Source organism: Balaenoptera borealis (assembly GCF_965194805.1).
Source record: "Balaenoptera borealis genome assembly, chromosome: 20".
NCBI lineage: Eukaryota > Metazoa > Chordata > Mammalia > Artiodactyla > Balaenopteridae > Balaenoptera > Balaenoptera borealis.
The window spans coordinates 7,590,423-7,612,799 of NC_138879.1; the positions used below are offsets into that span (position 1 = coordinate 7,590,423).

At 58.8% G+C, this 22,377-nt stretch overlaps 1 protein-coding gene across 2 annotated transcripts in view; it reads left to right on the forward strand.

The window, feature by feature from the left end:
- Positions 1–22,377, forward strand: part of SAP30BP (SAP30 binding protein) — a 46,998-nt gene that overhangs the window by 11,315 nt on the left and 13,306 nt on the right. For both annotated transcript variants that reach the window (XM_082370977.1, XM_082370978.1), the window contains exon 4: positions 8,941–8,983. In XM_082370977.1, the coding sequence (XP_082227103.1) occupies positions 8,941–8,983 (43 nt within the window). The remainder of the gene's footprint in view (positions 1–8,940; positions 8,984–22,377) is intronic.

Genomic DNA, 22,377 nt, shown 5'->3' on the forward strand with positions numbered 1-22,377 from the left:
TGAATATAGTTTTGTAATTGTTATCGAATAAAGTGTTACGTAGGCAGTTTCTTTCCAATGAGATTCCCTGATGGACAGGAAATGTGCCATGCTATTTACACAAGTCAAAAGAAAGAACTCATTCTTTAAAACTTGAGTTCTCATTGGGAGTCTGCAGGATTGTTCACCCAGTAAGGGAGGCTGGCTTAGTAGGATTCGGGTTTTGGTAGCATTTTTTCTGTAAGCCCCCAGGAAATCTCTAGGCTAAGGACAGGGTTGGCAGCACCCACTGTGTATATGATTAAGTCCTCAGGACCTTGACTTCCGTTCAAGTGAACTCAGACATTACTCACTGGGGCACCACGGATTCTTGAGCCCTTTGCCCTGATCGTTACAGTTAAAAGGTAATAGATCTGGCCGTCTTCCCCTTAAGTCAAGGGTTTAACACCTGTTTCGCCTGTGATCTGCTAATGGAGTCATTCCTGGAGAGGAATTTTACCTCCTTGGTCTTCGATGTTGGCTTCCCCCGTGGTTGAACCAAGGGCTTCGAAGAAACTGTGACTATTCACAGCCTCCTGGTCTCAAGGGAGGAGGTGAGAAGTTGGGAAGTGGTATTTCTAGGCTTTGGAGTCAGGCTGGAGCTTGAGTTCCAACATTGCCATTTATTGGGCAAGAAACTGCTTCATTGTATTTTGCTTCAGTTTGCTCATCTGTAAAATGGAAATAATAAAGTCTGCTTCATGGGGTTATTATGAGACTTGAATAATGTATGTTAGCTTTTACTGAGTTCTGTTTAGAGTGTGAGAGGGCGAATATATTCTTGGTCCCTCCATCTTGGTTTTATTTTCCTATCTGGCCCCCATGTTCTGCACCCCCCATACCCCATGATCCTTTGAGTGCTTATTAGAAAAAAAAAATGACAGCATGACTCACCTAGGACCAGAGAAGGAAATGGCCCTTGACCATTGCTGGCTTGTGAGCCATCCACTCTTTTTTTTTTTTTTCGAATTTTAAAAATACTATATATTTATTGTGATTGAGTTATATGTACATTTACAAAGAGATAACCAACCAGATTACAGGCTACAGAATCCTGGCAACAGCCCAGAAAGCCCCTGGGAACAACTGAACATTCAGTGGAACATCTTCTCGCCTGTCACTGCTAGACAGCCACTCAATTTAGTGCATATGCGTATGCAAAATTTATGGAAAAAGCTGCACTCAGCCAATATGCAACAGATGAGCCATCCATTCTTAACTTCTGGCTATTGTAATTAGGCCTTTGAACTGTTGAAAATGCCCAGGCCTATTTAACATTGGCATTTCCTTGCTCTCACCGCAGTGAATAGCCACATGGCCTTCTTTAGGCCTGGTCTTTAGCAAGGCGGGGGTTGCCCTTGCAGAGTGAGTGACATAAAATATCCAGGCTGGGGTCTACAAGTCTGTCTGGGTGGTGATCTGGTCTGAGCAGCAGACAGAAAGACAGAGACAGGGCAGGCTGTGGAAGTAGCTGTCTTGTCCAGATTGAAAGAAACCCAAGGTAGGTCCTTTGTCTTGCCACATTCCGAAGAAGGCCTGGCTATATCTGTAGCTGAACACCGCTGGGAGAAATGTTGTGATTGCTGGAAGTTGTGATCTCCTGCAAAAGGAAGAAGGACCATTATTCTCCCTCTAACCCCTACTCTTGGCTGCACCGCAGCTGCCATCAGGGCCTTCTTGACTGCACTCGCTCCCAGTCAGCTGAAGCCCCAGAAGCCCCACCCCGCCCCTGTGCGGTTCTCCGTCCAAGAAGGAGCCGCTGCGTGCCCGGTCCGCCTGCGCATCAGCCGTGCAAGCCCTGACAGACTTTGTTCCCTATGGGACTACATGCCACGGATTACTAACCAAGGTGTGGCTGGGGCCTTCCCCAGTGATGATTTATCTTTTTGAAATTTATGATGCAGAAGGCAAGCTGCCTGTCTTTAGGGATCCAGCACTTCTCACCTTCGTTCTCCAGGTCCCTTGAGATGCTACTGTGCGATTTCTGGATTTGACAGGATTTTACTCGTTTGTATTCTTAACATTGAGATACAATTGAAAACTAAATTTTCCCTAAGCAGTGCCTTAAAGATTCTGGCGTTCCCTCTGGCCCTGTAGACAGTTAATCCTCTTCCTACCAGTATGTACGTGAGGACCAGTGTGCATGTCCACACTCCTGGCTTTCTGGCATCTCACTGCTTTTTGCCCCGATGTTAATCTAACATTGCAGCTTGGCAGTTGACCTCCCAGGCAAGATAATGCTTTCGTAATTTGGTGGCGCTGTCGAGGTGTGTCTCAAAAACTTCACTTTGCTGCCCTCAGCCTCACAAAGCTGTCTTCTTTGTGCTTGTCTGGCTCCAAGCTCTCCAACTCAAAGCATAGAGACACTGTTTTTGTGGAGAACCCTTAAGAAGAAAGTGCAACCTGGCCTCACCACTGAGGACTTGACTCAAATCCTTGACGTGAGGTAACCTTTCTGCCCAGGCACAGCCCACCTGACACCCTGGGCAGGAGAGAGAGAAATGGAATGGCCCTCTCTGAGCATCTTCTACAGCTTTCAAGAAACTCAGGGTCTTCAGGGGTCTTGAATCAAATCTGTGGTTACGCTTGCAATAGTCAGATAATAAAATCTCCCCTTCAGAAGTGGCTCCAGCCAGAGCTTTGCCTTCACATGAATTCTGGTTGGTTCCACGTGACAGAGCATCAGCGCCATGCTGAGCCCTGTGGGCATCACTGGAGACAGGATTTTCAGAGAGAGACCGTTCCTCTCCCCTTCCCCGCCTTTGCTTCAGTCTACAAGGCCAGCTCTAGAGCTGGCTTAGTTTGTCTTGGCAGATGCCTGTTTAATGCTTTTCCTGTAGAAACCTCTCTGCTTGGGGAGCTGAGCCTTCCCGGCAATGAGCTGGGAGTGAAGGCGAGTCCATTGCATCCAAAGTGGCCCCACCAACTTCCGCCCATTTTTGTGATAAGTTGAGTGTTTCCATCCCCAGGCAGGCAGCCTGCCATGGCAGTGGCCCAATCCTGACCCAACAGGATACAACGGAAGGAAATGTGCTGGTGATGGGCTTTCTCCAGGGCTCTCCTGGGTGTGTGGGTAGAACAACCCACGCCAGGCATTTGTGCCACGGGTGGGCTGTCCCCCACACGGCACTGGGTTCAGTGACTTCCACTAAGTCTTGGGTTACTGCCACTCTCGATCCACGCCCCCACCCGTGTCTGTCAAACGACAGTAATTTTATTCTGGAGCTTGGAGGTATCTCAACAAAAGTTCCAGAATTGCTGCTTTCTTGGCAACCTGAAGTGACTCACATGTGCCTCAGAAAACCTCGTTTGACCATCAGCTTGAAGCTTTCAGGAGGGCTTCCTAGGCACACCAGTGGCTTCTGAAGCAGCAGGATTGTCTGCCCACAATTTCATGAGCCTGTCGTGAGAATTAAATGAGATCTTTCACTGAAGTGCTTAGCGTGATACCTAAAATTATTCCCCTAGACTGAATTTTGTTCATTCCACATGCCCAGTGTTTGGCCCATTGCCTGGTACATAATAAATGCTTGGTAAGTTATTTGTGGAATAAATAAATGAACTATACGATAATTCTTTTTTTGTCAAGATTAGGAGCAACAAGGTAGATTTAAGGTTTTTTTTAAATTCAGCATTGGTGCCTCCACGCACACACCTTCCTGCTTGTCCCGTATCAACCTTTATTGCAGCTCTAGCCCCTTTATTTAGCTCCTCCGCTGGCCTCCCTTTCTTATATCGAGTCCACACATTGAAATTAACTGTGGACTTGAACAGGTTTGGAGTCTGGGGGTTAATGTACTGCAGGTGATGGTGGCTTTGAAACCATAAACTGGACTGAAGAAAAACTGGCCACTGGACAGTTAACTGATTAGAAAGGAGAGAGAGAGGGAGAAAGTGTGTGTGTGTGTGTCTGTCTGTCTGTCAGTGTTTGAGCACCTGTTGTGGGCAGGGCACTGACTATTGCAGGTGCTGGGAACACAGTAGTAAATAAGACAGTTAGAGCACAGAATAGGGCACATGTCGTCTCGTTGGCCAGATGCGGGTGTGGTGGAGGAAAGCTTCCTTGAACCAAGGTCTGAAGTCTGAATGGGGCTTACTAGGCTGGAGTGGGATGGGGGTGATCCAGGGAGCAGCTTTGCCAGGATCCGGGTGGGGGGAGGGTGCTGAAGTGGCTGGCAGGGAGCCCCCAGGGCCTCAGGCCACAGTGAGGGTTCATTTTTAAGTGGGTACCCTGCTCCTGAAGTGAGATGTCATTAGGGCGTTATAATTCCTGGGGCAGCCCCAGATCTGAGAGGACAGAAGATTTGGGAGGCTTTGTTTTGCTAATCTGCCTCCCCAACTGCCCCCTACTTTTAAGGTGCAGGATTACGTCATCCAACAGGAAACATGTCTGTAGCATTCTTTCCCATGGAGCGGGGAGAGGCTACCCTTTGCCCTCTGTTCAGAGTGCTTTCTCTGTGCCTAATGCTCCCAGAACTGGGGAGAAAAGGCGACGTTGAGGTCCGGCAGAATCCAGCTGCCGGAAGCTCCGTTGCTCTGTCTCAAGTTGGACGCCGGACCTTTGAGTGCACTTGGTGGGCTGGTTCCGGGAAGGGTTGATGAAGCATTGTTGGCTGTAAATAAACCTCCATTCTCCCCACCAGAAGCTGCTCCTCCTCTGCTGAGTAAATCCTCCCAGCTCACATGGCAGCTTGTCCCGCTTCGTGGAGCCATATTGTTTTTCCTTCCTTCCTCTGCTCCAGTCATAGTTTTGCCGGTGGCTGGACTTTTATATTCTCTGCAGGGGGAACCACATTTCAGATTCTGTAATTCCTGAGGACAAGGCCCCTGCCATGGCCGTTAGATTGTTCCACATCTCAGGCACAGTTGATTAAGAAGTCAGCAGTGTTGGGTTCAGACCACAGTCCTCCAGGGACGACCCCCAGCCCGCAGCAGCCACTCGCGCCCCAGTTGGTGGGACTGAAGTGAAGCCCAGGGAGGTTGGAGGGGTGCAGACAGTCTGAAGAAGAGGCCTCAGAGCTCTCTTTCCTCCCCTCCCTTTCCAGTCTTCTCACTAGGCTTCTTAGGAAGATGTGGATTTTGTTTTGCTTTGTTTTTCCTTGTGTCTTAATTGGACTTGAACTAGAGAGCAGAAATGGTTTAGCTGGTATTTTCTCCTAGAAACTGCTATGTGAGATGCTCTCCTAGGCAAGAAAAGCACTCAGCCTGCTGTGTCTGAGGGGCGTGTGCTGTCATGTCCAGGTCTGGCCAGGTCTCTGGGCTGTGGGCTTCATGCCTCCCGGCTGACGCAGACATCCAACTGTCTGGTAAATAGATCTCCAGGCTGAGTTCATTTCTTTGAAGAACTGAATATCCACCTGGAGGCCAGGGAGGGTGGATTCACCGCAAGTCAGGGCAGGTGTCCTTTGTGCCTTCACACCGCTTTGGGGGAAGAAAAGGAACAGTGGGGGTTCTTGTTGCTTTTCACTTGTATCCGCTTTGCTGCTCCCTTTCTGCCTCTTTAAGGACATACTGAGACTCTCTCTATAGCAGGTTTTGTAAAACCAGTTTCTTGAAGTACTGGCAGTTTAATGGTGTGAACCTTCCTTCTATCTCCTTAGCTCTGTCCTTTTAAATACTTCATCCGTTGTTTTTTCTGACACCATGGCTGGCTTCTGAGATAACTATCATGGGTGCGTTGTTCATTTTTGTGCTGAATTCCTGGTATCCGAGGCATGACTGTCTCTCTGGGTCTTTGTCTTGAATGTGGACCCCCCTCTCCTCCCCGCAAGGCTGCTTTCATTGGATGAAACTTGCCTCAATGGACAGTTGAGCATAAATGGTTCTAAAAAGCATCTTTGGGGTACTGGACCCCTGTCTTCAGTGGTCTCACTGGACACCCCAACTCTCCTCCCTTGCTGGGCTTTCTTCAGCATCACTTGAAGTCCTGCACCCAACTCCATTCCAAGAGCCTGTGATGCTGCGGCTCAGGCCCTTTGTTGTGGGGCAGAGCCAAGCCCTTCTTCTCGGGCTCAGGGCAGGGGCCGGGGGGGGGGGGGCGGGGGTTAGGCTGCTTTAGGATCCGGAAGCACCGCGTCGTCGGCTTTCTTCTTTGGGGGCACCTTGGTACCACACCACATGCCCAGGAGCTCAGCAGGCCCACAACCAGCTTGTTCACGTCAGAGGGCAGGGGAATTCCATTCTAAAGCGTAACAAGGTGTGGCCACCAGGAGTCACAGAGTCCCACTGCTTGATTCTCCAGGACCTTAGGAGTCACACGGGTACATGTGACACGAATGGGGGATCTGAACAACGACAGATTCCAAAGTCTTTCCAGGAGACCTTTGTGCAGAATGATATGGCTTCCAGTCTGTGGAGACTCATTTGTACGTTTGGCTTTCAGGAGTCTCTCAAGGCAGGAGAATCTTCTCTTGCTTGCGGTTGGGTCCATGGTCCATTGGTCGATACTTTGCTTGGGGATAATGTGGAGCTGGATTCCGCTGCTGGGAAGGTGGGGTGGGACTTCTTCCTGCGGGTGCTGGGTTTGGGATTGAATAAGAGGCCATAGCTCCAGGGGACTTCGGGTGCTCTCTGGGCACTACCCGCCCCTTCTGTCCGTGTGTGTCTGTGTGTGTGTGTGTGTGTGTGTGTGTGTGTGTGTGTGTGTGTGTGCGCGCGCGCGCACCCTGTGAGGGCAGAAAACCAGAGACTAGACTAGTTGGCAGATTGAAACCAACTACCCAGTTAATTTTTGTTTTGTTTTGTGGCATGTGTAAAAAGATAAACTTGGGGGGAAATGAGGAGCCAAGCCAAAAAAGGAAAGACCGAAAGAAGTGGAAAAAACTTCCTGTTTGTGATTTTGCCCTATCATTTCTTTTTCTCCCAGAGACGTGACTAAACAGACCTCAGCTAAGCCAGGCCAGGACCTTGTGATATGCAGGAATCCCCACCTCTCCCCACCCCTCCCCCTCCCCTCGCTGGGGCACAGGAGAGCCCCAGGGAGCCTCACAGCCTTTAATCTCACCGAGGAGCCCCTGGTGTGAACAAGTACTTTCCCCTTTGAAGAGAAGCTGCCTGTTTGGCGACTAACTTCCTGTGCCTCTGGAGCAGATGCGGCTGAATTCCCACGTGGATATCTTGCCTCTTTCCTCGCTTCTCTGCATTTTGGCCACGAAAGGGGCTGGGGCAGTGCTTTGGGAAAGAGCTCTAGGGGGCCTTTGAAGAGTTAACGGGTCAGTCCTGTACGACCAGCCAAATGGCCTGGGAGGGGAGGAAGGATGTACCCACCTGATGCTTTCCCACAATTAGCACCCAGAAAGCTGTCCCCTAGAGGGAAAATTTAAGGACCTTTTACAGTCCAACGTTTTGTTACTGCCATGCTCTTTAACATTGGTTCCTCCGGAGTCACAGCTCCGAAGGGATTGTTGTGGGACCCGTGGAGACCGGCTCTCTCTGGAGAGCAGCTGGTGGATAAGCAGCCTGAATTTGGCACGGCAGCGCTCGGGTGCGCCTCCACTTCGCCCACCTGATCGGCAGGGGGCGGGTGGCTGGAGGAGACGGTTGCTAAGCAGCCTGGCCTGGGCGTCATGCCCGTCCAGGTCGAATGAATAGCTGCAGGGTGCCGAAGGATGAGGGGGTTTTGGCCTGTCCCAGAACCAGGAGGAACTTTTTGGAGAAGGGGGCTAAGAACTGCTGCTCTGGTCTTGGCGTGGAGCCCGGGGGCGGGGGGGTGGTCTTCCTGCCCCTTCCCTTCTGAGACGTCACCCCGGTGTAACATCGCTTAGTGTCAGCGGAGTGCGCAGAGCTCCACGGCCGTTTCCATGTGCCCATCGGGTCCAGAGTTGTTACTGTCTTATGTCCTCCCTCACCAACCAGAGGGAGGGGGCGTGAGAGCCAGCAATCTCATGAGCACAGCTTCTGCCACTGTGATCATTACCGTGTTATGGCACTTGAGACCCCTGACCTAACTGTGTTTGAGGGGCTCGGTTTCCCCAGAAATGGGGAAAGCAGGTACGTTCCTGCCGTTGTGCATTTGGGGCAGCAGAAGCAAGGAAAGGCCTTCCTCCCCAAGGTGCCCGGGTGTGTGACCACGGCTGGGACGGTGCCTCCTCCGGGCTGATTTGGTTTAGATGAAGCATTTGCTCTGAGCAGTGAAATCCAGAGCAAGTCCAGAGCAGTCTGATGAGAAACCTCTGCTCCTAGGGCTCTGCACGCCGCCAGAACTGAAGGACGTGTGGGAGTGGGTGCTGGGGACGGGGGTTTGCAGGAAGGGTCAGAGAAAGCTTTTCTTTGGCGAGACTGTGAGCCAACGTAAGGCGAGCTGACAGGTGGGCCAGCGAGAGCCAGAGCGAGGCTGCCTCCAAGCCGGTCCTTCCTGGGGCCAGTGCCGTGACTTGTTGAAGGCCCGCTGCCTGCCTGCCCCCCGGTTCCATGAGCTACCCCCTTGTGATAAAGCCTCTCTTTTTTTTGCTGAAACTGAGAGTAAGAAAAATCTCTTGGGAGCAGACAGTCTTTTGCGTTTTGGTCTTGCGATTCTCGTGTTGTGAAGTAGCCACCTCTTGCTTCCTGGGCACCAGCTGGAGGCGCTGGTGTTCTGGGGCGGCTGGCCGGGCCCTGGGAGAGCAGCGAGCAGGGTCCAGGTGGGCAGCTGTCCATGGCTGGTGTTCGCTTTCCTCATCGTTGGGGTACTGGTTACTGCCGGCGGCCGTGGAGGAGAGACAAGCAGGTGCCTGGAGCGTCCCAGCTGCTCTGATGAAGGAAGGAGGGGTATTCGGAGGTTCAGGGGTCCCAGGATCCCCCAGAGTATCCGCTCACTCTCGGGGCTCTTTACGGTGCTTTCACCTTTTCTCCTTCCTTAAAAATCCTGAGTGGTGTCAGTGAGGAGAGTGACTGTGGGTCAGGAGGCCCGGGCTTACTCCTTGTGTTTCTGTTTTTCTCTTGCAGGATAACCCAGAAGTAGAAAAGCGAGATCCCCAGGAATTAGTTGGTGAGTATCCGGGGGTGGTGGGGTGGAGCCTCGGGGGCAGGTCTCCGAGCCTCACCCAGAGCCAACTGGCTTCCAGCCACGCAGGCGGCTTCTCTCTGCTTCGGCCAAGGCAACTGTTCTGCCGCAAGCCTGCGTCTTCAGACTCTCACAGGGCCTTTGGCATTTTCTAAGACGTCTGGATAAGACACCCAGGGAAAAATTCTTCTTTGACAATCAGATTCATGGTGCGTTTCACTGGGCTTTGGTCATTTGCCAGTGTTGTCAAGAGGGATTCAGGGCCCCCTTCAGCTGGGAGCTCGTTCCCCTTGTGCCCTGCGCCTGTCCTCCGGCCTTGTACCCCCGCAGCCCCCTCCGCTGGCATATTCACGGGCTCAAGGAGCAAACATGTGGCCTCTGCTGGCGCCCTACTCTGTCCCCAGGAGGGAACATGCCTGACAGCCCTGGGGTCTGGGGCCCTTTGTGTGACTGGCCAGGGCGGTTACATTTCTGGAAAGTGACACACGTGTCATCCCAGTTCCGTGTTAACCTCAGCCTCTTAATCCTTTTAGGAAGCCTCTCAGCTCCTTCAGTTTGGCCACGGACTTTGTAAGGGCTCTCCCAAGGCCTGGCCCAACCTCATGGTGGGGGGACCTGCCCTCCCTCTCTGTGGCGACTGTGCCCGTCTCTCTCTGTCTCTCTCCGCCTGCTCCACTGGTCTTCACAAAGCGGGTTCCTGCTCCCGGTGGCCCTGCTTCTCAGGCGGCCTGCAGAGCCCGCTCCTCTGCTTCCAGACGGAGCCTTTGAGACGTACTTACTCTGCCCTGGGAAGCCCCGGACTCAGCCTGGAAATGCTGCTTCCTGCACCCCCTCCAACCTGACCTTTCTCTGGATAGGATCCCTTCACCGGTGATGGGAGATAGGGACCCATTCTGGTTTTCCGGACTGAAAGAACTGAAAATTGTTCATTATATTTGTCTTCTGAGGAAGGATTGGGTAGCAGCGTGACCACACTGAGCAGCCCAGATGCCCAGTGGGATCCTGCCTTTATCCCCGAGTTTTCTGATGAGTGGGGTGTGAGTCTTTCCCACCCTATAAAAACCCAAATTTTCTTAAAACCTTAGAGTTTGCTCTTGGAAAATGGCGCTGTAGGGGTGGCCCAGTGGGCTTCACGGGCAGAGAGAACAGAGCACAGCCTCACCGGGCCGCCCGTGGCCTTCCCGGAGTGGGGGGTGGCCTGGAGCCTCGGCCTCCTCTCGCCTCCGGTCCCTGCTGTTCACACCGAGACGCTGGGGGTGGGGCGTGGGGTCCGAGGCGCCTGCCCAGGAGCCCAACAAGGCAGCGCCCTCCACTCCTGCTGGCAGCGCTTGGCGAGCGGTGCAATGTGTGTGGGCACCAGCCATCTCAGCCCCGACTTCTTCCACAACCGGCTTTCACTTGTGCTCTCCTTGTCACTTTTTGAAAATAGCTTTGTTGAGGTGTAACTTACATAGAGTAAGATTCGCCAGCTTTTAGTGTTAACTCCCACCACAGTCGTGACGTAGAACATTTCCATGACTCCAAAGTGTTCCCCCGTACCCCTCCCCTTGCAGACATTTCCTCCCTCAGCCTCAGGCAAGCAGTGATCTACTTTCTTCACTGTAGTTTTGTCTTTTCTAGGATTTCTTATAAATCAGGATTTGTTGGCCTCGGCACGATTGACATTTCGGGCTGGATAATTCTCTGCAGTGGGGGCCTGGCCTGTGCACTCTACAGTGTTTTAGCAGCATCCCTGGTCTCTGCCCACTAGGTGCCAATCGCAACCCCCTCGTCCTGCCAGATATGACAACGAAAAATGTTTCCAGACACTGCCAGATGTTGCCTTGGGGGGCAGAAATGCCCCTGGTTGAGAACCATTGATACAAATGGAATCACAGTTTGTTGGGGGATTTTCTGTTGCTTTTTTGTTTGTTTGCTTGTGTTTTGGTCTAGTTTCTTACACTTCCCATAGTGTTTTTGAGACCCATGCACGTTCTTGAGAATATCCATAGTTTCTTTTTTTTATTGCTAATATTATCTCATTGTAGGAGTTACACCGCAATTTCTTGAATCCAGTCACCCACAGAGAACACAGGTGGAGCTTTAAGTCTCATAGTTTGGATTCCTCTTCCCATTTCTCACTGAGGAGGTAGTAGTTGACCTGTACAGAGTGGCTTCTGCTCATGGGACCGTGGTTGTCAGCACCTCTGCCTGAACTCAGCTCCTTTTTTTTTTTTTCTTTTTTTAAAATTTTATTCATTTATTTATTTTTGGCTGCGTTGGGTCTTCGTTGCTGCGCACGGGCTTCTCATTGCGGTGGCTTCTCTTGTTGCGGAGCACGGGTTCTAGGTGTGCGGGCTTCAGTAGTTGTGGCACACGGGCTCAGTAGTTGTGGCTCACGGGCTTGGCTGCTCCGCGGCATGTGGGATCTTTCCGGACCAGGGCTCGAACCCGTGTCCCCTGCATTGGCAGGCGGACCCCCAACCACTGCACCACCAGGGAGGCCCCTCAGCTCCTTTTATTCATGCCTCTGGATGTAGGACTTGGGTTGCTCTGCTGGTGTGGGCAGCGTTTTCATATGTATAGACAGCCCCAGGTTTAATGGAGCAAAGGAAAGCAGAGAAGCTGGCCCAGGGCTCCCCAGCACTGTAGCTGCCTGACAGAGCTAAGCGTGGCTGTCCTGCCGTCCCCTCCAGTTGCCCCACCGGTGCCCCGTGGGTGGGCCTGGAACAGTGGCCCTGGGTGGTAAGCCAGCTGGGTCTCCAGTGAGCCAGAGACACTCCACTGCCTCCTGCTCCCAGCCCCACAGCACCTGCCGGGCGTCGCTGCACTCCTGCCGCTACAGCAGCCCAGCCGACTAGCTGCTCCTGCGCAGAGTCACACCTGGCAACCATGGATACCAGCACTGGTGTGGGACTTGGGCGCGCACCTGGGGTGAATCATGCTGACGGCAGGCTTCTCAGACCCTGAGTATGGCTGCCTGCCTAGAACACCCCAAGCAGACCTGGAGCAGCCACAGACACGAGCTGCCCCCATGTGCCTGGATACGCATCTCGATGTGTTTCCAGGGAAAATGGTTTGAGGCTGGCTGCTCAATAGCCATATATGTGGGTCTGATGTCTTCTGCTTTCGATTCGTTTTGAGACTTAGGAAAGACAGAATCACGGAAAGATTGCTCCTGAAATCTGTGAGGTAAACTTTTATCGAGTTTCCTGAATGTATCCCTTCATTTGCCAGCTACTCCCGAGGAATTTTCTCATTCCTAGCCCAGTTCCAAGCCCAGGAGCTCAGGAGGGGCTCTCCCTCTCCCTGTCACACTGTATGCCGTTTGAGCCCAAGTGTGGCTGGGTTGCTAATGGCAACAGTGCCACACCCTGTTTTTCCAAAAGGCTTTCCTGGCAAATGCCAGAGGGCACTCTTTGTCTCTCTGTCACATGCACACATACACTCTCCACCCCAGGGAAGCCTTGACCCTCTTTGCTGTGCGCCCAAAGCCTGCCCCGGCCCTCCTTGCTTTTGTTGCTTATGCTTACGAAATGCGAGAACCAGCACACCCCAGCTGATTCCACTCTCAGCCGGCCTCTGCAGCCTGCTTGAGCCTCAGGCTTCGACCTCCTGCCTCTCCCAGAGCTGGGAGGAAGGAGGAAGTCAGGATGAGATTGAACTCCTGCCAGATCTGGGTGTCCCTTGCTTCAGGAGACAGGAGACAGAAGGAGGGTGCTGGGCAAAGAGAAGCACATGGTTCTGTGGTGAAAACCGCTCCCGGGCTGCACTGGTGCCTCAGTCCACAGCAGGGTACGTCACCCAGTCTCCGTCCTCTTCCTTCACCCAAAATGGCAGAGCTAGTGCTCTGTCCCTGGGGCACGTCCAGTGAGAATCCACCGACAGTGAGAATCGGCACGTGTATCCAGCGTAGGAGACTGTGCCTGGGCTTGGGCCCCAGCCTCAGTGTTGACAGTGTGTGCAGGCTCCTTTGGCAGCAGCTGAGACTAGTGAAGCTCGAAGCAGAAATCAAAGCACTTTATGCGCTGAGAAAATATTAACCCGGCCTTGGGGGAGAAGGAGAAGGCTCGCCAGGCCATCCCCAGGCGGTCCAGGCAGCCACTTGGGGCTAAGAAGTCTCGCCTGGGGCCAGGCACACGGCGGGTACCCAGTAAGTACTTGCCGGATGTCATTGGTGCTGGCTTGTGCATTCTTTGCCTTCATCCTGCCCCACCCCGCTCCGCCTGCTGTTTGCTCACTGTATAGTCCTTTTCATGAGAGGACGTTTTAAAAGCACATACAGAATCTTACAACAAACAGCGCATTGTCTGAGTGATCCAGAGCACAACTCTGCAGTCGCCAGCGTGGAGGGGAGTGGAGAGAGAGAGGAGCTTGGGTGGGCAGGGGCAGCGTGGAGGGGAGTGGAGAGAGAGAGGAGCTTGGGTGGGCAGGGGCAGCGTGGAGGGGAGTGGAGAGAGAGAGGAGCTTGGGTGGGCAGGGGCAGCGTGGAGGGGAGTGGAGAGAGAGAGGAGCTTGGGTGGGCAGGGGCAGCGTGGAGGGGAGTGGAGAGAGAGAGGAGCTTGGGTGGGCAGGGGCAGCGTGGAGGGGAGTGGAGAGAGAGAGGAGCTTGGGTGGGCAGGGGCAGCGTGGAGGGGAGTGGAGAGAGAGAGGAGCTTGGGTGGGCAGGGGCAGCGTGGAGGGGAGTGGAGAGAGAGAGGAGCTTGGGTGGGCAGGGGCAGCGTGGAGGGGAGTGGAGAGAGAGAGGAGCTTGGGTGGGCAGGGGCAGCGTGGAGGGGAGTGGAGAGAGAGAGGAGCTTGGGTGGGCAGGGGCAGCGTGGAGGGGAGTGGAGAGAGAGAGGAGCTTGGGTGGGCAGGGGCAGCGTGGAGGGGAGTGGAGAGAGAGAGGAGCTTGGGTGGGCAGGGGCAGCGTGGAGGGGAGTGGAGAGAGAGAGGAGCTTGGGTGGGCAGGGGCAGCGTGGAGGGGAGTGGAGAGAGAGAGGAGCTTGGGTGGGCAGGGGCAGCGTGGAGGGGAGTGGAGAGAGAGAGGAGCTTGGGTGGGCAGGGGCAGCGTGGAGGGGAGTGGAGAGAGAGAGGAGCTTGGGTGGGCAGGGGCAGCGTGGAGGGGAGTGGAGAGAGAGAGGAGCTTGGGTGGGCAGGGGCAGCGTGGAGGGGAGTGGAGAGAGAGAGGAGCTTGGGTGGGCAGGGGCAGCGTGGAGGGGAGTGGAGAGAGAGAGGAGCTTGGGTGGGCAGGGGCAGCGTGGAGGGGAGTGGAGAGAGAGAGGAGCTTGGGTGGGCAGGGGCAGCGTGGAGGGGAGTGGAGAGAGAGAGGAGCTTGGGTGGGCAGGGGCAGCGTGGAGGGGAGTGGAGAGAGAGAGGAGCTTGGGTGGGCAGGGGCAGCGTGGAGGGGAGTGGAGAGAGAGAGGAGCTTGGGTGGGCAGGGGCAGCGTGGAGGGGAGTGGAGAGAGAGAGGAGCTTGGGTGGGCAGGGGCAGCGTGGAGGGGAGTGGAGAGAGAGAGGAGCTTGGGTGGGCAGGGGCAGCGTGGAGGGGAGTGGAGAGAGAGAGGAGCTTGGGTGGGCAGGGGCAGCGTGGAGGGGAGTGGAGAGAGAGAGGAGCTTGGGTGGGCAGGGGCAGCGTGGAGGGGAGTGGAGAGAGAGAGGAGCTTGGGTGGGCAGGGGCAGCGTGGAGGGGAGTGGAGAGAGAGAGGAGCTTGGGTGGGCAGGGGCAGCGTGGAGGGGAGTGGAGAGAGAGAGGAGCTTGGGTGGGCAGGGGCAGCGTGGAGGGGAGTGGAGAGAGAGAGGAGCTTGGGTGGGCAGGGGCAGCGTGGAGGGGAGTGGAGAGAGAGAGGAGCTTGGGTGGGCAGGGGCAGCGTGGAGGGGAGTGGAGAGAGAGAGGAGCTTGGGTGGGCAGGGGCAGCGTGGAGGGGAGTGGAGAGAGAGAGGAGCTTGGGTGGGCAGGGGCAGCGTGGAGGGGAGTGGAGAGAGAGAGGAGCTTGGGTGGGCAGGGGCAGCGTGGAGGGGAGTGGAGAGAGAGAGGAGCTTGGGTGGGCAGGGGCAGCGTGGAGGGGAGTGGAGAGAGAGAGGAGCTTGGGTGGGCAGGGGCAGCGTGGAGGGGAGTGGAGAGAGAGAGGAGCTTGGGTGGGCAGGGGCAGCGTGGAGGGGAGTGGAGAGAGAGAGGAGCTTGGGTGGGCAGGGGCAGCGTGGAGGGGAGTGGAGAGAGAGAGGAGCTTGGGTGGGCAGGGGCAGCGTGGAGGGGAGTGGAGAGAGAGAGGAGCTTGGGTGGGCAGGGGCAGCGTGGAGGGGAGTGGAGAGAGAGAGGAGCTTGGGTGGGCAGGGGCAGCGTGGAGGGGAGTGGAGAGAGAGAGGAGCTTGGGTGGGCAGGGGCAGCGTGGAGGGGAGTGGAGAGAGAGAGGAGCTTGGGTGGGCAGGGGCAGCGTGGAGGGGAGTGGAGAGAGAGAGGAGCTTGGGTGGGCAGGGGCAGCGTGGAGGGGAGTGGAGAGAGAGAGGAGCTTGGGTGGGCAGGGGCAGCGTGGAGGGGAGTGGAGAGAGAGAGGAGCTTGGGTGGGCAGGGGCAGCGTGGAGGGGAGTGGAGAGAGAGAGGAGCTTGGGTGGGCAGGGGCAGCGTGGAGGGGAGTGGAGAGAGAGAGGAGCTTGGGTGGGCAGGGGCAGCGTGGAGGGGAGTGGAGAGAGAGAGGAGCTTGGGTGGGCAGGGGCAGCGTGGAGGGGAGTGGAGAGAGAGAGGAGCTTGGGTGGGCAGGGGCAGCGTGGAGGGGAGTGGAGAGAGAGAGGAGCTTGGGTGGGCAGGGGCAGCGTGGAGGGGAGTGGAGAGAGAGAGGAGCTTGGGTGGGCAGGGGCAGCGTGGAGGGGAGTGGAGAGAGAGAGGAGCTTGGGTGGGCAGGGGCAGCGTGGAGGGGAGTGGAGAGAGAGAGGAGCTTGGGTGGGCAGGGGCAGCGTGGAGGGGAGTGGAGAGAGAGAGGAGCTTGGGTGGGCAGGGGCAGCGTGGAGGGGAGTGGAGAGAGAGAGGAGCTTGGGTGGGCAGGGGCAGCGTGGAGGGGAGTGGAGAGAGAGAGGAGCTTGGGTGGGCAGGGGCAGCGTGGAGGGGAGTGGAGAGAGAGAGGAGCTTGGGTGGGCAGGGGCAGCGTGGAGGGGAGTGGAGAGAGAGAGGAGCTTGGGTGGGCAGGGGCAGCGTGGAGGGGAGTGGAGAGAGAGAGGAGCTTGGGTGGGCAGGGGCAGCGTGGAGGGGAGTGGAGAGAGAGAGGAGCTTGGGTGGGCAGGGGCAGCGTGGAGGGGAGTGGAGAGAGAGAGGAGCTTGGGTGGGCAGGGGCAGCGTGGAGGGGAGTGGAGAGAGAGAGGAGCTTGGGTGGGCAGGGGCAGCGTGGAGGGGAGTGGAGAGAGAGAGGAGCTTGGGTGGGCAGGGGCAGCGTGGAGGGGAGTGGAGAGAGAGAGGAGCTTGGGTGGGCAGGGGCAGCGTGGAGGGGAGTGGAGAGAGAGAGGAGCTTGGGTGGGCAGGGGCAGCGTGGAGGGGAGTGGAGAGAGAGAGGAGCTTGGGTGGGCAGGGGCAGCGTGGAGGGGAGTGGAGAGAGAGAGGAGCTTGGGTGGGCAGGGGCAGCGTGGAGGGGAGTGGAGAGAGAGAGGAGCTTGGGTGGGCAGGGGCAGCGTGGAGGGGAGTGGAGAGAGAGAGGAGCTTGGGTGGGCAGGGGCAGCGTGGAGGGGAGTGGAGAGAGAGAGGAGCTTGGGTGGGCAGGGGCAGCGTGGAGGGGAGTGGAGAGAGAGAGGAGCTTGGGTGGGCAGGGGCAGCGTGGAGGGGAGTGGAGAGAGAGAGGAGCTTGGGTGGGCAGGGGCAGCGTGGAGGGGAGTGGAGAGAGAGAGGAGCTTGGGTGGGCAGGGGCAGCGTGGAGGGGAGTGGAGAGAGAGAGGAGCTTGGGTGGGCAGGGGCAGCGTGGAGGGGAGTGGAGAGAGAGAGGAGCTTGGGTGGGCAGGGGCAGCGTGGAGGGGAGTGGAGAGAGAGAGGAGCTTGGGTGGGCAGGGGCAGCGTGGAGGGGAGTGGAGAGAGAGAGGAGCTTGGGTGGGCAGGGGCAGCGTGGAGGGGAGTGGAGAGAGAGAGGAGCTTGGGTGGGCAGGGGCAGCGTGGAGGGGAGTGGAGAGAGAGAGGAGCTTGGGTGGGCAGGGGCAGCGTGGAGGGGAGTGGAGAGAGAGAGGAGCTTGGGTGGGCAGGGGCAGCGTGGAGGGGAGTGGAGAGAGAGAGGAGCTTGGGTGGGCAGGGGCAGCGTGGAGGGGAGTGGAGAGAGAGAGGAGCTTGGGTGGGCAGGGGCAGCGTGGAGGGGAGTGGAGAGAGAGAGGAGCTTGGGTGGGCAGGGGCAGCGTGGAGGGGAGTGGAGAGAGAGAGGAGCTTGGGTGGGCAGGGGCAGCGTGGAGGGGAGTGGAGAGAGAGAGGAGCTTGGGTGGGCAGGGGCAGCGTGGAGGGGAGTGGAGAGAGAGAGGAGCTTGGGTGGGCAGGGGCAGCGTGGAGGGGAGTGGAGAGAGAGAGGAGCTTGGGTGGGCAGGGGCAGCGTGGAGGGGAGTGGAGAGAGAGAGGAGCTTGGGTGGGCAGGGGCAGCGTGGAGGGGAGTGGAGAGAGAGAGGAGCTTGGGTGGGCAGGGGCAGCGTGGAGGGGAGTGGAGAGAGAGAGGAGCTTGGGTGGGCAGGGGCAGCGTGGAGGGGAGTGGAGAGAGAGAGGAGCTTGGGTGGGCAGGGGCAGCGTGGAGGGGAGTGGAGAGAGAGAGGAGCTTGGGTGGGCAGGGGCAGCGTGGAGGGGAGTGGAGAGAGAGAGGAGCTTGGGTGGGCAGGGGCAGCGTGGAGGGGAGTGGAGAGAGAGAGGAGCTTGGGTGGGCAGGGGCAGCGTGGAGGGGAGTGGAGAGAGAGAGGAGCTTGGGTGGGCAGGGGCAGCGTGGAGGGGAGTGGAGAGAGAGAGGAGCTTGGGTGGGCAGGGGCAGCGTGGAGGGGAGTGGAGAGAGAGAGGAGCTTGGGTGGGCAGGGGCAGCGTGGAGGGGAGTGGAGAGAGAGAGGAGCTTGGGTGGGCAGGGGCAGCGTGGAGGGGAGTGGAGAGAGAGAGGAGCTTGGGTGGGCAGGGGCAGCGTGGAGGGGAGTGGAGAGAGAGAGGAGCTTGGGTGGGCAGGGGCAGCGTGGAGGGGAGTGGAGAGAGAGAGGAGCTTGGGTGGGCAGGGGCAGCGTGGAGGGGAGTGGAGAGAGAGAGGAGCTTGGGTGGGCAGGGGCAGCGTGGAGGGGAGTGGAGAGAGAGAGGAGCTTGGGTGGGCAGGGGCAGCGTGGAGGGGAGTGGAGAGAGAGAGGAGCTTGGGTGGGCAGGGGCAGCGTGGAGGGGAGTGGAGAGAGAGAGGAGCTTGGGTGGGCAGGGGCAGCGTGGAGGGGAGTGGAGAGAGAGAGGAGCTTGGGTGGGCAGGGGCAGCGTGGAGGGGAGTGGAGAGAGAGAGGAGCTTGGGTGGGCAGGGGCAGCGTGGAGGGGAGTGGAGAGAGAGAGGAGCTTGGGTGGGCAGGGGCAGCGTGGAGGGGAGTGGAGAGAGAGAGGAGCTTGGGTGGGCAGGGGCAGCGTGGAGGGGAGTGGAGAGAGAGAGGAGCTTGGGTGGGCAGGGGCAGCGTGGAGGGGAGTGGAGAGAGAGAGGAGCTTGGGTGGGCAGGGGCAGCGTGGAGGGGAGTGGAGAGAGAGAGGAGCTTGGGTGGGCAGGGGCAGCGTGGAGGGGAGTGGAGAGAGAGAGGAGCTTGGGTGGGCAGGGGCAGCGTGGAGGGGAGTGGAGAGAGAGAGGAGCTTGGGTGGGCAGGGGCAGCGTGGAGGGGAGTGGAGAGAGAGAGGAGCTTGGGTGGGCAGGGGCAGCGTGGAGGGGAGTGGAGAGAGAGAGGAGCTTGGGTGGGCAGGGGCAGCGTGGAGGGGAGTGGAGAGAGAGAGGAGCTTGGGTGGGCAGGGGCAGCGTGGAGGGGAGTGGAGAGAGAGAGGAGCTTGGGTGGGCAGGGGCAGCGTGGAGGGGAGTGGAGAGAGAGAGGAGCTTGGGTGGGCAGGGGCAGCGTGGAGGGGAGTGGAGAGAGAGAGGAGCTTGGGTGGGCAGGGGCAGCGTGGAGGGGAGTGGAGAGAGAGAGGAGCTTGGGTGGGCAGGGGCAGCGTGGAGGGGAGTGGAGAGAGAGAGGAGCTTGGGTGGGCAGGGGCAGCGTGGAGGGGAGTGGAGAGAGAGAGGAGCTTGGGTGGGCAGGGGCAGCGTGGAGGGGAGTGGAGAGAGAGAGGAGCTTGGGTGGGCAGGGGCAGCGTGGAGGGGAGTGGAGAGAGAGAGGAGCTTGGGTGGGCAGGGGCAGCGTGGAGGGGAGTGGAGAGAGAGAGGAGCTTGGGTGGGCAGGGGCAGCGTGGAGGGGAGTGGAGAGAGAGAGGAGCTTGGGTGGGCAGGGGCAGCGTGGAGGGGAGTGGAGAGAGAGAGGAGCTTGGGTGGGCAGGGGCAGCGTGGAGGGGAGTGGAGAGAGAGAGGAGCTTGGGTGGGCAGGGGCAGCGTGGAGGGGAGTGGAGAGAGAGAGGAGCTTGGGTGGGCAGGGGCAGCGTGGAGGGGAGTGGAGAGAGAGAGGAGCTTGGGTGGGCAGGGGCAGCGTGGAGGGGAGTGGAGAGAGAGAGGAGCTTGGGTGGGCAGGGGCAGCGTGGAGGGGAGTGGAGAGAGAGAGGAGCTTGGGTGGGCAGGGGCAGCGTGGAGGGGAGTGGAGAGAGAGAGGAGCTTGGGTGGGCAGGGGCAGCGTGGAGGGGAGTGGAGAGAGAGAGGAGCTTGGGTGGGCAGGGGCAGCGTGGAGGGGAGTGGAGAGAGAGAGGAGCTTGGGTGGGCAGGGGCAGCGTGGAGGGGAGTGGAGAGAGAGAGGAGCTTGGGTGGGCAGGGGCAGCGTGGAGGGGAGTGGAGAGAGAGAGGAGCTTGGGTGGGCAGGGGCAGCGTGGAGGGGAGTGGAGAGAGAGAGGAGCTTGGGTGGGCAGGGGCAGCGTGGAGGGGAGTGGAGAGAGAGAGGAGCTTGGGTGGGCAGGGGCAGCGTGGAGGGGAGTGGAGAGAGAGAGGAGCTTGGGTGGGCAGGGGCAGCGTGGAGGGGAGTGGAGAGAGAGAGGAGCTTGGGTGGGCAGGGGCAGCGTGGAGGGGAGTGGAGAGAGAGAGGAGCTTGGGTGGGCAGGGGCAGCGTGGAGGGGAGTGGAGAGAGAGAGGAGCTTGGGTGGGCAGGGGCAGCGTGGAGGGGAGTGGAGAGAGAGAGGAGCTTGGGTGGGCAGGGGCAGCGTGGAGGGGAGTGGAGAGAGAGAGGAGCTTGGGTGGGCAGGGGCAGCGTGGAGGGGAGTGGAGAGAGAGAGGAGCTTGGGTGGGCAGGGGCAGCGTGGAGGGGAGTGGAGAGAGAGAGGAGCTTGGGTGGGCAGGGGCAGCGTGGAGGGGAGTGGAGAGAGAGAGGAGCTTGGGTGGGCAGGGGCAGCGTGGAGGGGAGTGGAGAGAGAGAGGAGCTTGGGTGGGCAGGGGCAGCGTGGAGGGGAGTGGAGAGAGAGAGGAGCTTGGGTGGGCAGGGGCAGCGTGGAGGGGAGTGGAGAGAGAGAGGAGCTTGGGTGGGCAGGGGCAGCGTGGAGGGGAGTGGAGAGAGAGAGGAGCTTGGGTGGGCAGGGGCAGCGTGGAGGGGAGTGGAGAGAGAGAGGAGCTTGGGTGGGCAGGGGCAGCGTGGAGGGGAGTGGAGAGAGAGAGGAGCTTGGGTGGGCAGGGGCAGCGTGGAGGGGAGTGGAGAGAGAGAGGAGCTTGGGTGGGCAGGGGCAGCGTGGAGGGGAGTGGAGAGAGAGAGGAGCTTGGGTGGGCAGGGGCAGCGTGGAGGGGAGTGGAGAGAGAGAGGAGCTTGGGTGGGCAGGGGCAGCGTGGAGGGGAGTGGAGAGAGAGAGGAGCTTGGGTGGGCAGGGGCAGCGTGGAGGGGAGTGGAGAGAGAGAGGAGCTTGGGTGGGCAGGGGCAGCGTGGAGGGGAGTGGAGAGAGAGAGGAGCTTGGGTGGGCAGGGGCAGCGTGGAGGGGAGTGGAGAGAGAGAGGAGCTTGGGTGGGCAGGGGCAGCGTGGAGGGGAGTGGAGAGAGAGAGGAGCTTGGGTGGGCAGGGGCAGCGTGGAGGGGAGTGGAGAGAGAGAGGAGCTTGGGTGGGCAGGGGCAGCGTGGAGGGGAGTGGAGAGAGAGAGGAGCTTGGGTGGGCAGGGGCAGCGTGGAGGGGAGTGGAGAGAGAGAGGAGCTTGGGTGGGCAGGGGCAGCGTGGAGGGGAGTGGAGAGAGAGAGGAGCTTGGGTGGGCAGGGGCAGCGTGGAGGGGAGTGGAGAGAGAGAGGAGCTTGGGTGGGCAGGGGCAGCGTGGAGGGGAGTGGAGAGAGAGAGGAGCTTGGGTGGGCAGGGGCAGCGTGGAGGGGAGTGGAGAGAGAGAGGAGCTTGGGTGGGCAGGGGCAGCGTGGAGGGGAGTGGAGAGAGAGAGGAGCTTGGGTGGGCAGGGGCAGCGTGGAGGGGAGTGGAGAGAGAGAGGAGCTTGGGTGGGCAGGGGCAGCGTGGAGGGGAGTGGAGAGAGAGAGGAGCTTGGGTGGGCAGGGGCAGCGTGGAGGGGAGTGGAGAGAGAGAGGAGCTTGGGTGGGCAGGGGCAGCGTGGAGGGGAGTGGAGAGAGAGAGGAGCTTGGGTGGGCAGGGGCAGCGTGGAGGGGAGTGGAGAGAGAGAGGAGCTTGGGTGGGCAGGGGCAGCGTGGAGGGGAGTGGAGAGAGAGAGGAGCTTGGGTGGGCAGGGGCAGCGTGGAGGGGAGTGGAGAGAGAGAGGAGCTTGGGTGGGCAGGGGCAGCGTGGAGGGGAGTGGAGAGAGAGAGGAGCTTGGGTGGGCAGGGGCAGCGTGGAGGGGAGTGGAGAGAGAGAGGAGCTTGGGTGGGCAGGGGCAGCGTGGAGGGGAGTGGAGAGAGAGAGGAGCTTGGGTGGGCAGGGGCAGCGTGGAGGGGAGTGGAGAGAGAGAGGAGCTTGGGTGGGCAGGGGCAGCGTGGAGGGGAGTGGAGAGAGAGAGGAGCTTGGGTGGGCAGGGGCAGCGTGGAGGGGAGTGGAGAGAGAGAGGAGCTTGGGTGGGCAGGGGCAGCGTGGAGGGGAGTGGAGAGAGAGAGGAGCTTGGGTGGGCAGGGGCAGCGTGGAGGGGAGTGGAGAGAGAGAGGAGCTTGGGTGGGCAGGGGCAGCGTGGAGGGGAGTGGAGAGAGAGAGGAGCTTGGGTGGGCAGGGGCAGCGTGGAGGGGAGTGGAGAGAGAGAGGAGCTTGGGTGGGCAGGGGCAGCGTGGAGGGGAGTGGAGAGAGAGAGGAGCTTGGGTGGGCAGGGGCAGCGTGGAGGGGAGTGGAGAGAGAGAGGAGCTTGGGTGGGCAGGGGCAGCGTGGAGGGGAGTGGAGAGAGAGAGGAGCTT